The 16793-nt window shown below is 37.2% G+C and overlaps 1 protein-coding gene across 1 annotated transcript in view; it reads right to left on the reverse strand.

Annotated features, from left to right (window-relative positions):
- Positions 1-16793, reverse strand: part of VPS4B (vacuolar protein sorting 4 homolog B) — a 33849-nt gene that overhangs the window by 5515 nt on the left and 11541 nt on the right. Inside the window, exons 2-9 of the mRNA XM_004059504.4 lie at positions 16678-16789; positions 15488-15644; positions 12632-12699; positions 8908-9027; positions 5735-5891; positions 5235-5383; positions 4426-4507; positions 2229-2448 (exon numbers count right to left, since the gene is read on the reverse strand). Of these exons, the coding sequence (XP_004059552.1) occupies positions 2229-2448; positions 4426-4507; positions 5235-5383; positions 5735-5891; positions 8908-9027; positions 12632-12699; positions 15488-15644; positions 16678-16789 (1065 nt within the window). The remainder of the gene's footprint in view (positions 1-2228; positions 2449-4425; positions 4508-5234; positions 5384-5734; positions 5892-8907; positions 9028-12631; positions 12700-15487; positions 15645-16677; positions 16790-16793) is intronic.

Genomic DNA, 16793 nt, shown 5'->3' on the forward strand with positions numbered 1-16793 from the left:
GACTTTAAATATTATCTCAGTATTAGTGTAGATGTGAAGAAATACATGCTCTCACCTTATTATGTGTATTTTACTGTCTTTACTCACTAATATTTTAGCTGCATGAGGTCAGGGATTTTTGTCTTTTTTGACTGCTCTACTTTCTGATCTACCACCGGTCCCAGATTAGTATTTTAGAAATAAAATACTAGTAAATGCAAAAAATAAACAGGGAACCTTCTTCTTGTTAACTGAAATAATCAGCTTTAAAAGAAGTAAAGGATGGAGCCGCTGAGAGGTCTGCTGCAGCTGGTGATCCCCAGCTGCAGAGATAAAACTCATCTGGCTGTGTCACCTTCATCCCACTAACAAGGACCTGGCTTCAGCGTCATGTGAGCTCACCCTGGCAGTAATATGCAGAATTGAGTGATAAATTCTCAGTAGGAAAGGACTGAGTTCCTATGCATTTATAGTTTCTAAATGGCAAAGAGAATTTAAGAAAAAACATAATGGCTGTGGCATAAACTTAACAGTATTTCAGTAATGAAATGGCTGAAGAAGGGTGGATGAGTAACATTCCCTAGGCATCTGAAGTACCACGACTGGTGTTTTATGAGTATTATATCACTTCATTATCAGAAAGGACTTCAAAATAGCATTATCATCCCCATTTTAGAAATGATAAAAATGAGCTTTAAAGAAGTAATAGAATTTGCTCAAAAAGGTATAACAAGTAAATGGTGCCAGGCTTCAAATTCAGATTTTAATTCAAGCTTGTTAACTTAAAAAAATCTTATTATGGTATATGATAAATATACATATGTGACTTAGTCATATTAGTCTTGACATACATTATGAGATTAGGTTTGCTAATAGTTTTTCACATGTATGTTCATGAGTAATACTGGATACTGTTGTTCACAGCAAAAGGGTTGGTCCAGATTACCTAGTTCACTGTTACTCAAACTGGGTATCTCAAGACCACAGCCTTCTTATAAAACTTTATCTCAGCCATAGATGCTTAACTTGTTCTTGCAAACAAAACAGAACACAGGAGGGGCAGGATAGCAGAATGGCTGAGATTTCAGATTCGGAAACACACCTCACCTCCAGGCAAATCACACATCTGTCCCACTCTAGCTACTGTGTTAGCACCTACGTCCAAGACTAACCACCATTAGGTGGCTGGCTACATGTACCTCTCTTGCTGTTTTTGTGAAGACCAAATGAAATAGTAAGATAAAAGATAGAACATAGAGCCAGGCATGTGAATATTTAAAAGATATTAGCTATTATTATTTTTACTTTATGAGGTATAAATGCACCAGATTCTGCTCAAAAATATTCTAGATGTGTCAGAAGCAGCCTTACATCTGTACATTTAAGTTTCTACACTTATATCAAAATAATACACAAATACTTCAAAAATCATTTCATAGGAAAATTTAAAACACATTAGGATGATTAATAAGGCCTTTTCTTTTTTTAAGACAGGGTCTCACTGTGTCACCCAGGCTGGAGTACACTGGTGCAATCTCGGCTCACTGCAACCTCCACCTCCTGGGCTCAAGAGATTCTCCCACTTCAGCCTCCCAAGTAGCTGGGACTACAGGAGTGTGCCACCACATCCAGCTAATTTTTGTATTTTTTATAGAGATGGGGTTTCGCCATGTTGCCTGAGGCTGGTCTCTCCTGAGCTCAAGAGATCTGCCCACCTCGGCCTCCTAAGTGCTGGGATTACAGGTATGGGGCACTGCACCCAGCCAAAAATGGCTAATAAATAAACTTTATTGAAGAACTTGTTTCAGTGACACAGAAATATGTCTATTATGTAAACCCACTTATGGTATTATTACACAACACTGAAATCCTCCCAAATTCTTTGAAGACAAACCAATGACGGTCTTGAAACTTGATTTTAAAAATACAGGAAAGGGGCCAGGCGCAGTGGCTCATGCCTTTGGGAGGCCGAGGTGGGTGGATCACCTGGAGTCAGGAGTTCGAGACCAGCCTGGCCAACATGGTGAAATCCCATCTCTACTAAAAATACAAAAAATTAGCCAGGCATGGTGGAACACGCCTGTAATTCCAGCTACTCAGGAGGCTAAGGCATGAGAATTGCTTGAACCCGGGAGGCGGAGATTGCAGCGAGCCGAGATAGTGCCACTGCACTCCAGCCTGGGCGACAGAGTGAGACTGTCTCAAAAAAAAAAAAAAAAGATAGGAAAGGATAGATAAAAATGACTTACCTTTTTAAAATGAGTAGCTGACTGTACTTTCCTAACAGGCTGCATAAGGGCATCACGTACAATGATACTTATATCTGCCCCTGAATAACCATCTGTTTTCCTCCCAAGTTCCCGAAAGTCTGCTTCCGTGAGACTGTTCTGAGTGGTCCCCAGGTGCAGTTTAAACATTGCTGCTCGGGCATGGGGTTCCGGCAAGGGAATATAAATTCGTTTCTCAAATCTTAAGAGAGAAATTACATCAAGAATATATTTAATTGAAAATTAGGATATTTCCAAGAAGAAACAGATACTAAGTTAAGTGGGCCTGTATGTGCCAAGGTTAAACATATATATTTAGGTTAAAGGGATAATATCCAGAACACATTAAAAACAAACAAATAAAATCAAAATAGCCTGGGAGCCAGTTTGGAGTGGCTGAATCTTTCGTGCATTTTTGGGTTATTTTGGCCACAGTGTTCCTATGTCTGGAATTCATGAAATAAAAAGAGGTCCTACAGGGTTACAGTTTCCCACAAAATTGTACTCTGAACTCTTGATCAAGGGACTAATGATGAACAATATAAAACAGGAGTAGAGATGACACAGTAATTCTCTACATTCAAAACAGAATTACCTCACAATCTTATAGGATATATATTACACAAAATGTCCACTTTAATGAATACATCCAGAACAATCCTATATTATAAAGAATAAACACTATGTTTCATTAACAATAATTTTGCTTGCTTTCTTAGAATTTCAGTATTTGGAGACAGAGAAGCAGCGATGAGGGATAATTTAAGTGGTCTGAGCAGACTGTTTTTTCTCCAGGTAACTCTCTGTGACAATGAAAAGAATTTAAAGTTTCCATTGCCTCTAGAGATGGGTGCAGAATAAGGCAATTTTTCAAAAATACCCTGCACATTTCCTTTCTTGGTACTGGATGGTAAGCTAGAATGCTGGCAAATCATCAAGTGAATGGGATAAAAGTGGCAAAAACTGAAGTGCTAATTTTTACCATACAAAATAAATGAATGTAATACAGAACTGTGAAGAGTGAAAAGTGAAGAGTCCGTATATGTTTCCTAGAGCTGAAGTTTCATTTTCAACTTAAAAATTAGATAGATAGATGTGTGTGTGTGTGTATACATATATACATATACACATATACATATATACACACACACACATATTTTTTTTTTTTTTTTGAGATGGAGTCTCACTCTGTTGCCCAAGCTGGAGTGCAGTGGCACAATCTTGGCTCACTGCAACCTCCGCCTCCTGGGCTCAAGCGATTCTCCCACCTCAGCTTCCCGAGTAGCTGGGACTACAGACAGGTATGCGCCACCATGGGCAGGTAATTTTTTTGGATTTTAGTAGAGACAGGGTTTCACCACGTTGCCCAGGGTGGTTTTGAACTCCTGAGCTCAGGCAATCTGCCCACCTCGGCTTCCCAAAGTGCTGGGATTACAGGCATGAGCCACCGCACCCGGCCTGACATATATTTTTTACTAAAAAAAAAAAAATCTTGGCTGGGCACGGTGGCTCACATCTGTAATTCCAGCACTCTCGGAGGCCGAGGCGGGTGGATCATAAGGTCAAGAGATCTAGACCATCCTGGCCACATGGTGAAATCTCGTCTCTACTAAAAATATACAAATTAGCTGGGTGTGGTGGTGCATACCTGTAGTCCCAGCTACTTGGGAGGCTGAGGCAGGAGAATCACTTGAACCCGGGAGGTGGAGGATGCAGTGAGCCGAGATCGCACCACCGCACTCCAGCCTGGCAACAGAGTGAGACTCCGACTCAAAAAAAAAAAAAAATCTTACCTGGTTATCTTATTTTGACTTATAGAATTGCCATTTTGCTAAAATTTTATATAAATGGTTTTTACTGAATTGTCAAACTATGTTTATAAATTTTTGAAGCATCAGTGCCCACCAAGCTTAATCAGAATGAAAGGTAAGCATTAGGTAATATATTTTCTAATACGAAAGACAGAAGTGTGTGGAAATCTTGTATATTTGATAAACTAGGGAAACAAACAAGCAAATGACCACCCTTCTCCCCCTCAAGGCAGGGGAGCAACAGGGTTAGAGCACATTACAAATCTTTTGAAAAGTTGTTAGAATGCCTCCTGACAAGACAAAAAGGGAATTATCATCTACTTGTTACATCTGCAGTGAGAAATAAGATATTTACTGTATTATCCTACCTTCGCCTAATGGCAGAATCCAGAACCCAGGGTATATTTGTAGCTCCCAGAACCAAAATTCCATCATTGTCTACACCAACCCCTGCATTAAAATAGGTAATGCTTTAATTAATTTGTCATTTTGGTGTTCTTTAAACTTCTTCCATATATTCTGTTAAGAAATGTGGTGCTTTACCATTGAAGTGCTTCATCTTGAGAGTCTGTCTTTGAAAAAGAACTGTATTTAATCAAATATCACCTTACGGCAATATGATCCAAATACACTATGATGCAATATGATGCAAATATATGAATCAAATCTCCCAGATTGTGGAAAATACTATTAACATTCGTTTCAAAATACTTCTTGAAAAATTTCATTCGAAGTCTACATATTACTTTTACTGAAGTTGTTCCTGGTATATTATAAATGAATACATTAAATCTCTTTTCTATTTATGTCAGTGAGTCCTACAAGAATTACAACTGAGTAAAAATTATGTATGCATATGGAAGACAATTGGAATGAAACATGGCAAAATGAAACAGTTTGTTAGAATGGAGAAATTCTGCTTGAATTTTTCATTACTGTTATAAAAATTGTTATAAAATAAACAAAAACGACTTTAAAAATCAGTAACATTAAATTAGCCGGGCATGGTGGTGCGCGCCTGTAATCCCAGCTACTCAGGAGGCTGAGGCATGAGAATTGCTTGAACCTGAGAGGTGGAGGTTGCAGTGAGCTGAGATCACGCCACTGCACTCCAGCCTGGGCGACAGAGTGAGACTCTGTCTCGAAAAAAAAAAAAAAAAAAAATTAGTAACACTACCTTGCATTTGCACTAGGAACTCCGTCTTAATTCTACGTGCGGCTTCACTTTCATTTTCACTTCTTGAACCACAGAGAGAATCAATTTCATCAATGAAGATAATGGAGGGCTTGTTCTCTCTGGCAAGTTGGAATAAATTCTTAACCAGTCTAAAAATAAATGAAAACTTTTAAGTCTCTAAAAAATAGTAAAAGATTAAAACAAAGTAATATATCAATATTGCAAGAACTCTGTAGATTAAAAAGCCTAATCATGTTTCAGGTACAGAAAATAAGAATGCTACAACTGGATAATTCACTTTATGATTTACTAGGTTGTAGATATATGCTATCTTTTCCCACAAAAGAAATTCTAGATTAGAGACTGATTTGACAGAGAAGTGAGTACCTATATTACATGACTTCTCTGAATATGTATGAGTGATGTGAGAAATCTATTAAGGACTGATACAGTAATTACAGGCAAAGAAAAAAACTTTAAAAAATTGATTTACTACTTACTTTTCACTTTCACCTAGCCACTTAGAAACAAGATCAGAGGAAGATATTGAAAAAAATGTTGAGTTGTTGGCTTCTGTTGCTACAGCCTTGGCTAAGTAGGACTTTCCTGTTCCAGGCGGCCCAAATAATAGGATTCCCCTCCAAGGTGTTCTCTTGCCTAAAATTTACATTTAGAAAAATGTCATGAGAATTTTAACACTTAATTGCATCATCTATACTGAGGAATACTCTGAAAAGATTTTCACTATAAACCTCTAAGGATTAAAACAATATTTTAAAAATAAATCAATCTAAGGTATGTCTTAAATATATTTTGTTTCTTCTAGAGACTACTTTATCAAAAAGATACTTACATAACATAAGCCTTCTAACAGGAAGTACATTTGTTTGCTCATTCATTCAATCAATATGTATCAAAACCGTAACATGTGCACAGGCAAAAGGGTTTCTGCCCTGCATGGAGTCTAGTAGGGGAAAAGAGTTCAGTTAAAAGGTACTTTCTGATCATCTACTGTGTACACTGCTTGATACCAGAATATTGTACAAAAATTATATCCATAAAAAATGGGCAGCTGGAAGAGATTTTCTTTGAATATTTATGCTCTTTGGAAAAGTGAACCTAACAAAGTTTGGATGACTTGTGAGTTTCTGCTGAATTCTTGATTCCACAGGAAAGCACAGGTTAGTGTTATAGGTAGCAGACTTTCTTTTATTTTATTTTTTTTGAGACGGGGTCTCACTCTTGTTGCCCAGGCTGGAGTGCAGTGGTGCGATCTCGGCTCAGTGCAACCTCTGCCTCCTGGTTTCAAGCGATTCTCCCGCCTCAGCCTCCCAGGTAGCTGAGATTATAGGTGCCCGCCATTACGCCTGGCTAGTTTTTGTATTTTAGTAGAGACGGGGTTTTACCATGTTGGTCAGGCTGGTCTCGATCTTCTGACCTCAGGTGATCTGCCCACCTCAGCCTCTGGCTAGGTAGCAGACTTTCATGGTTGGGTAACAAAAAGGTGATACTACCTTAAATCCTAGTTCTGCCAAAATATAACCAGTGAATACATCAACTCTTTGAGCCTTAATTTTGCTAATGAGCAATTATAATCCTGCCTAAAATAAAACAGGTGGGTTACAGCTGGCAGTAAACTATCAAACATACATTTAAAAAACTATGGCTGGGCATGGTGGCTCATGTATGTAATCCCAGCACTTTGAGAGGCTGAGACGGGCGGATCACCTGAGGTCAGGAGCTCAGGACAACTGTGGCCAACATGGTGAAACCCTGACTCTAGTAAAAATACAAAAATTAGCTGGGTGTGGTGGCAGATGCCTGTAATCCCAAATACTCGGGAGGCTGAGGCAGGAGAATTGCTTGAACTCGGGAGGTGGAGGTTGCAGTGAACCGAGACCACGCCATTGCATTCCAGCCTGGGCGACAAGAGTGAAACTCTGTCTCAAAAAAAGAAACAAAACAAAACAAAACAAACAAAACTGCTAGGTGCAAACTATGGATGTGTACACAGTATCTGCAAAAGAATGATATGCAGATGAATAACACTGTTTCACTTAACTGTTATGAAAGCAACTGTTACTTGAATTTCATTTTCCTATTTTACATGTATACATTTACAAGTCAGTGTCTGAGTATGGTACATATACCACTGGTATAACATGAAATACTTTTAGGTGGTATATACTTTAAATAATTTTTTAATGTGTATTGGAAAAACACTTTTTTTCACTTATAAAGGTACAAAGCAGTCTTTTCAATAACGTTACTAAGTAAAAATACGTGAGATGATTTAAAGTTCAAATATAGGCAAAATAATCTCTGGCGTTAGAAGTCGAGAGAGAGAGATGACCTCTCGGGAGGAATGAGGCAGAAGGCTCCTGCCAGGTCCCTGCCAATGCTGTTATTTCTGGATCTGGTTGATGACAGTGGCATGCTTGCTTTGTGACAATTAAGGAAGCCCAACACCCAGGGGCTCCTGTATGTCTCTGTATCTTTATGCTATACTCTAGTAAAAATGTTGTTCTAAAAAATAAGCAAAGAAAAATATTAAAAATTAGTAATGGTACACATACATGGAAAAATTCATGAAGATGATACATCAATGATTCATGTTTGAGAAAAACTGGTATAAGTAATATACCATAAAATGAGTTCAACCATATTTTTGTGCTTTTATAGGATTATGATGTCAACTTTTATGCTGTTAAGTTTCATACTCCTGAAGTTGGGTAGTAAACTGCACCTTGAAGCTAGGTGGACAGTGCGTGGCCTACAGGCTTTTTGCTCTTCATCACTGCTCTATACGATACGACTGTCTGGACTCTTAGTCTGAGGCCAACATTGCAGATTTGCTGTTGACATAAACCAACATGTTTGCAAGAGGAAAAACCTCTGACTGTCAGACTGTGGGTGTGGTCATATTACAGTCAAGGCTATCATATCAGTCACAAGAAGGATAATATAAAGGAACGGTTTAGCACAGACATATCACTTACTGCTGGAACTAGAACTTGTAAGTTTCCCCAGATGGTAGGTCAGCAATATTCTCTTCACAGTGATAATGAAATGTCCTTTTGCTACTAGAGGATATGCACTTCCTCTGAAACTGTTAAGTGATTCTTACTCCTCTTTTTAAGAAATGGAAATAGTCTTTAAAAATTAATACATAACCATTGCAAAAATTCAGATGAAAGTCAAAAGTAAAAATCTCCTATAATCTTATCCCCTAGGCATATATTAATATTTCTATGTCAATCTAACTATACTTACTTCTCAGCATACACATTTAACAAACATGGAATCATACTATTCAGTTTATAACTGCTTTTTGATCTTTGCAATAGATGTGGACATTCTTCAATAAAATACAATGCAGATTTCCATTTATTAATGTAGATGTACACTCTATTTTACTGAGTGCATAGTATTCCACTGCATGTTGGTGAATTACCCTACTGGTTGACATTTAGGCTGTTTTGCAATATATATACACTGCAAATATGGATATGTATAAGAAATAAAACATCTTGTATAAAGATATATCACCACCTTTTAACAGTCACAATTTATTTAAGCTAATTCATTAGTGACAAGAATGACAATGCTTCACCTCAGTCATCAATGAACTTTTACAAACTCATGAAATAAAATTATTTAAAAGTTATGTCACCTGTAAAAAGATGAGGAAATTTAATAGGCAGTATCACAGCCTCTTTCAGTGCTTCTTTGGCTCCTTCAAGTCCAGCAACGTCACTCCATTTCACATTTGGTCGTTCTATAACAATGGCACCTGCAAAAAATTACGTTATCTTTAAATTAAGAAAGACTATTTCACCAAAGTTAGAAGACAACATGAAATAATGATGTTAAAGAAACGCATTATAAAATTGGGCAAGTTTTATGTACTAACGACCTTTTTGAAATAGTGTGAGCAGGAAGCAGGTGTTAGGGAGTAGTCAATAGGACTAGGAACCAGGTGGATGACTAGATAACCTGGGGCATGTTACTTTACCCTTCTGTTTCAGCTTTCTCTCTTGTGAAATGAAAATAATACCATCTGCCCAAACTACTTAGATATGTTGGTGCGAAAATCAAATGACATAATGAATATTAGAGTGTTTGGAAAAGCACCAAACGTTCCATAAGGTGGTTATATTTGAATACATTGATTTTGGAGTATCAAAAGTACTTGTTCTACCATTTCTCCTGTTAACCAAAAGAAAAGGTGATCTAATCCTCTCCTCAACCACTGAAAAAAAAATATGCTTAACAAATTTAACTCAAGATAGGCAGACAGACAGAAGGGAGAAGGAAAAGGAGAGAGGAAAGGAAGGAATGGAAGCACATGATGGGAAACTGAGAAAAGATACCCCTGCAGATTTGCAATACTTTCCTAAGATTTGCCCAAGTTTCTATTTGGCTGCTAAATAGATCTATTTACAACTTTTGTTAATTAACAAAGTTAACTTACAGGGAAGATTTAGCTTCTGAATGCAGTATATTCAAAAGCCAAAGCAATTACTGCAGTAAGAGTCCAAGAAGGATGTCTTTTAATATAGCCTACTGACAAATTTTCTAGTTCTCTTTTATCAAAAGCTTTTCTAATTTTCTAGAATATGGAAACTGTTCCACTATAAACTATGAAGCAGCCTGTTCTAAGATGACACGTAGTTAGTTGTTTTAAGTGTAACAGAACACCACCACTTATACAATCTATTACTTTATGAAATCACTGCTACTGATTGTTTCTTCTTGCTAGGAAAGATAATCTGTTACTCTAAGACTAGTTACTAGCAACTTACTTCCCTAAATTGTGAAAATCTTTAGCTACTAGATTAAAATTAAATGAAACCATAAGCATTTTGTATTCCAAAAGTTCAGACTACTATAAAGTAAGAAAAAAGTAAATTCGCTTCGTCTTTTTTATGTTTCATTAAGATTAGTAATCCTAGGATTTCATGTCAGTTAAACAAAAATAAACTTATTTTATATATGTATACCGTCTGACTAACTCAAGATTTCTGCTATAAATTTTAAAAATGTGTCATGATTTGTTTTCATATATAATACTTTTAAGTTAAAAGGTGACTTTGGAATGTTTACTGCTAAACAATCTCATACTAGACATGGTTTGCAAAATTAAAAAGGGGGGATGGGATTATGAAAAATGCTAACAAATGGAATGTACTTCCAATGATATAAATTTATCCAGTCTTTGACTATACTATTTACTAGTATATTACTTAATCACAAAAAATTCACTGAATAAAATTAGCTAACAGAAAACTCAAATCACAAACCGATTTTTAATTTTAACAAATATACACTTAATATCATAATCTAAAACAGAAGTAAAAGATTTAAAATACTGTTCAAAAAACAAGGAAAAATTCAAAAAAGATACAATAGCATGAAATCCAGCAGCAAACCATTAAAAAGTAGAAAAAAAGGATATTCAAATATAAAAGGCTAGGACTCCTTTCATATTCTATTTCATCCTGAAATTTCAAATACATTTCCTCATTTAAATGTTTTAAGTATTTGTTTTTTTTTCTCTTTTATTTGTTTGTTTTACATTTCTGGCCCTTATCGTAAGTGATAGGGAATTTAGAGAAATCTCTATTAAAAATTGGTTGTATCGGCCAAGTGCGGTGGCTCACAATTGTAATCCCAGCTCTATGGGATGCTGAAGTGGGCAAGTCACTTGAGCTCAGGAGTTCGAGAGCAGCCTGGGCAACATGGCCAAACCCCACCTCTATAAAACAACAACAACAACAACAACAACAACAACAACAAAAACTTAGCTGGGCATGGTGGTGCGTGCCTGTGTTCCCAGCTACTCAGGAGGCTGAGGCAGGAGAATCCCTGGAACCCAGGAGTTCAAGGCTGCAGTAAGCCGTGACTGCACCACTGCACCCCAGCCTGGGCGACACAGCGACACCCTTGTCTCAAAAAAACAAAAAAGAAAAAAAATAATGTATCTTTTTGAAAATTAAAGATACACAACTGATTTTTACCTGGGGCAGGGTAGGGAGAGGGAAACAAAACCAAATCCAATAGAGCAGACAGAAAAAGTGTCTTGCTTTACAACTGGAATAAGGCCACTTGGCACAGACCCACTGGGTTACCCAATAAATGCCAACTGGGTGCGCAGTGTGTGCCAGTAGTTTCAGGTGGTGGGGACACCACTACGCTTGAGTGTAAACTCAAGTTTTTGCCCTTGGACTATATCTACCACTGAAGTTCTTGGCATCTAAAGATGTTCTCGATTCATTACCTGGTCTGTTGTCAACATGTTATCCTTACAGTGTTTTCCTAGACATCCCAGTAGGGTAGGCAAGACAAAAATACTACCAAAACGAAGACACTAGTATAGCAAGGCTAAAAGTTTGGCTCAGGTAGGTATTTTCACTATTCAGTAACCAAGGCTGAACCTATAAAATGGAAATCCTTCCCAGTTATACATTCTATTTGGTAAGATTCAAATGAACAAAATACATACTGCCAATGGGTGAGCAAAAAATTCAATCTGAAAAATTGTTAGATAATTTATTTAGAAGAATAATCAAATCTCAGTGATTAACAAAGCCAGCCAACAAATAGATGCCTTTTTAGATAAACAGTGCTACCATTTATTGAGTCCCTAGACTTCGTCAGATATATTAGGTAGTTTTTACACTGTCATTAATCTTAAAATCCCTGAAAGGAAGCTTTTGCTCATTTCTATTTTAGAGATGGGGGACTCTGACTCTGAGAGATTCAGTCACTTGCCCACAATTAGAAAGTTCTAAGTGGCAGACCCTTGAACAGAATCAAGATCTGAATGGAGCCAAAAACCTATGTCCCCTCTGTTATGCCACTGTGCTATAGTAGAACAGAATGAAAGGGCTTTACAGGTGTGGACGGTAAACACAGAAAGCATAAACAATTAAATGTAAACAGGAACACTGAAAAGCAGATGAAGAGCAGTTAAGAAACAAAATAAACCATCAATAAGTGAGCTACAGCAATGGCAATAAAAGCCACGTGTAAGTCCTAACTTCTCTCACAGTAGTAAATTTTAATACCATCAAATTTTGCAGTGTGCTAATAGTATGTGTTACCTTCTCTAAAAGGCAGCAAATAAACAAAAAGAAAGAGCAAGTTGACTGAAAGCCTTTTAAAGGCAGATGTGAAGCCAACAAAACTATTATATAAAAAAGACCAAACCATGATCCTAGAGGGCAAAACCTAAGAAAACACTCTAAACAAAGCCAGCACATGACTATTAGGAACCAAAGCCACTTCTTAAACTTCATTTAAATATAGAGGGAGAACAAAAACAATTCAAATAGACAATTCACTTTGAGTCTTTTTAATAGGATAGTAAATTTAAAAATGAAATCTAAAGCAACCTTGAAGTTGATTCTGTAGTTTCTTTTTTTCAGGATCATCAGATTCTCCTTCCCCATCACTGTCATTCCTAATAAAAAGAATTTAATACATTCAAATGATCACTCATTGCTATCAAATAAGGCAAAAATGAAGGAAAAATTAACCTGAAATATTTGTAATTTCAGTGGCAAAATCAGACATTTACATTAAAAGTTATGCTTACTTATTTTAAAGAATGTAGTAAATAAAATAAGAAGCAGGCACGTTATCATCAATAGAGAATCATGTAAAAGAAAGGGACAAAAAGACCAGAATGAAGTCAGGAACTAGCTCCAAATTCCCATGACATATTTACGTATGTATTAATTCATAAATGCATGCCCCACACATCACTCCATGAAGGATTCAAGATGAATCACAGGAGAGTTGCAAACAACAACAGTAAAAACATCAGGACTGGGCAAGATATAAATTAGAACAAGAGGTCATATTAGGAGGAAAAAAATCTGGAACACTATCTAAGGTACAAAGGTCTACAACCCTTAGTCTGGGGATTCCAAAGGACAGAGGAAGCTTCTTGATGACAATGAACTACACCCAAAGAACAAGTAGGTCGATCAAGGCATTTCATTCATATCTAGGGATTTATCTTGAGGAAATAATTTTAGACAAGTTCAAGCATTTGACCATAAGGATAATCACACCCACACTGTTTGCAAAAGGGGAAAAAGTAACTCATATTATAGGGACTAGCATATGACAGGATACATTGCAACATTTAAACGTGATGTAGAAATAGTTTATTGGAAAGATATTCCTGATACAATGTTAAGTATAAAAGTGATAAAGCCAAAAATAAGGCATTATATCATTTTTAAAACAATAACATATAAAGGGAGATAAAAGCATGACATGTTTTATGCCAAAATGGAATTGCCTTGGTTATCATAGGATGGTGGGGCTGTGGGTGAGGTAGACACTGCAAAAGATTCACATGACACTCACTCCAACCTCTTTCTATCATGCTGTCCAGTACTATAAAGGCTGTCCTTATTAAAAACAAACAAACAAAAAAAACCCTGCCGTTTCTCATCTCCCTTGTAGCTAGGGTCCCACATGAGACCTAAATTCTTCCAAGAAGGTGGGGGCTGCTCACAAGGAGACAGAATCTTCAGGCGAAGGCACTGGTTTTGCTGAGGGAGCTGCGCAGAGGATTTACTACCTGCTCCCAAGCACCATCAGTGCTTAGCAGAAGAGTTGGCAACAGTGGGATCCCTACTTGAACAACCCTGGTACTGTTGGCCATTTCTCCTGATTCCCTGGCCCCACTATTCTGTAAGGTAATACCCTATAATATATCCCTTTTTGCTTAAATTAGCCAAAGTGGGTCCTACTGTAAACAAAGATTGCTGTTCAGTACAAGAGAAAAACTGGCATCGCCTTGTCAGGTAATCATCTCAGAAGAGATCCTTACAGGGTTTTCAAGCAAGACAGAAGAGCTTCTATGGACAAGGGAAGAGAAGCTTCTGCTGTCAAGGGAGTCTCAGTGACAGCTGGAGGTCCTGGGCAGTCAAGGTCAACTAATCTTCCCAATATTTTCACTTCATGTTTGGAGTCCCTGTTTTATACCAAATGTCCTCACTTTCATATAAGAAACCCTAAGTTGGAATTCAGTAATTCGTAAGATCAGACTATCATCTGATTTTTGTTATGTCAGTGCTATCGATGAAGAAGATAACATGTTCTTAGGGTGTCACAGAAACTCCCTGGTTCCCCGATCACATCTTGAACAGAGAACATAAAACCTTGAGCTTAAGCTTATCATTTCCTTCAAACTCTGCCACATAGTTTGAAGCAGCCAAGTCAACGCTGGTTCTTATATTCCTCATGTACTTCCAAATGGTCTGTGGTAGCAGCCACGAAGCCCCAAAGCACTGCCTAAAAGGCACTTCATTCCTTGTGACCACAGGGTATTGTTTAAATAACCTGCGCCACTGCATACCATGAACAATGAGAACCACATCCTCTAAAGCTGAGCAGAATCTCGCTGCTTTCAAACCCAAGCAGGCCAGATAACTCCATCCCAGAGTCTCATTTTCTTAAGGGTGTGTTACCTGGAACTACTGGCATCAATTAATAGGACAGCCAGAGAGGATGTGGTTAGAATATGTTCCCAGTGTTAAGCACAAACTTGGCATGCATATGTCATGTACTGAATAAACAAATTCTGCATCTAGAAGTGATACATCCCCCATCTAGGAAGACATGCCAAAAATCAGTTTCAATGTTTATAAGTTATGCTGTGTTGTTTTCTTTACAGCAAATCTAACACAAATTCACATCAAAAAATTTTGCATAAGATATCCAAAAAAAATTTACATTGTTGGAGTTACTTTTCATTTTTTCCATGTGGTCAAAGGTTTAACTCTCTGGTCACTCCTATAACCTTAAGCTTCCATATTAGCTAATGGCCAGAGAGTAACTGAGTGCTGTTCCTATAGGCATTCTCTCCTCCTACTAGCAGGCAGTCAGGAAGGGTTGTTTGAGGAATATTATCCATTCAACTTGGCAAACTAGGGGTCAGCAAACTTTTTTTTGTAAAGGACCAAACAAGTAAATATTTTAGGTTTCGTGGGCCATACGGTCTCCACACAACCACACAACTTTGTTGTTACGGCATGAAAGCAGCCCTAGACAACAATATGTAAAAGAATGGGCACGGCTGTGTTCTGATAAAGCTTATTCCAAAAACAGGCAGCTGGGCAGCTTTGGCCCATGAGCCATAGTTTGCTGACACCTGTTTTAATCAAAAGAAGTTTATTTCACAAATCGAAAGCAAAAAGCCACAATAAAATTGAACAATTTTAAACACGTACCCCTTCTCATCTGCTGGACTCGGCTGTCCTTCTTTCACTGGCTTCTGTGCTTTTTTCTCTTTATTTTTCAGGTACTCCTTTAGTTTTTCTGCTCTATCAAGATATTCTGTACACTTTGCCCTGATACTTTGCTTGGCTTTATCACCCTGTGCTTCATCTATTAAAGGGAAATGAGAGAGATTTTTTTCCATTAGTATTCTATGTAGAAAGGTTTGAACTCTTAAATATGTATTTTTTCAGACAAGGAAATTCTATGTTGGGAGAAGGAGGGAAGATCATCTCTAACTCATCATAGCCAATGATTATCACCTCTTTTCTACCCCTTCCTCCAGGAGGGTTGGAGACCAACAGTGGGTCTGAATCAGAAACAATCTGAGCAAGACAGCAGGGTATTTTAAGTTAATGATAACTAATAGGAAATTATTCAATATTCTGAAGCTTTCATATTCTTCCCTTACATTTTTGCAGATAGTTCAAAGTTGCTTGTCTTACACAAACCCAATTATAAAAAAGACAAATAGAAGGAAAGCAGTATTAATCATTTCTATGAATGTCTACAAAAGCTTTATTTCAGAAGAGTAAAGTGATGGAAATCCCATATATTCGTGTAATACCAACATCGTAAATTTTACTACATAAAGGCCTCTGTCAGAGCTGTTTTCAAAGTGAACTTTGGCAACACGTGCAATAGATGGGATGAGCCCCACATAGCTTACAGGTTATGACTCATTCTTAGTCTCACTTTAACATAATACCTCAAAACTAAATGGGAGAAGCTCAAAAGAACATCTTCAATCATCTAACTGCATTCCATTTAAGAGCTATGAGGGCAGGGGTTTTATCCGTTTTTTTCCATTGTATCCCCAGTGCCTGCCATGCAGTAAACATGCAATACATATCTGTAAAGACACAAATAAAATGTCTCCTAACCTATTTTCCACTGACTAGACTACATTTTAAGATGTTTACGTATACAAAGTAATAACTATGATGGCTGTCACATTTGCTAGCTACGTCTCAATACTTAAAAATCACTAGAAAGAAAGTGGAGTTTTTTTTTTTTTTTTTTTTTTTTTTTTTACAAATGGATCGTTTAGAATTGTCTGGCATTATATTTCAACTTTTTAGAAATGAAATAGAATAAATTTTTCTTTTCGTGTTTTTAAATAAAATATAACCTATGGCCTCACATTTAACGACATGAAGAAAATACTGCACAGCATGCTGATAGAGCTGAAGGGCTTCTTCGTAGTTCCCAGCCTTGTCTTCTTGTGCTGCTTTGCTAGCCAGATCTATCGCTTTCTGT

This window comes from Gorilla gorilla, chromosome 17, assembly GCF_029281585.2.
Source record: "Gorilla gorilla gorilla isolate KB3781 chromosome 17, NHGRI_mGorGor1-v2.1_pri, whole genome shotgun sequence".
In the NCBI taxonomy this organism is placed as follows: domain Eukaryota; kingdom Metazoa; phylum Chordata; class Mammalia; order Primates; family Hominidae; genus Gorilla; species Gorilla gorilla.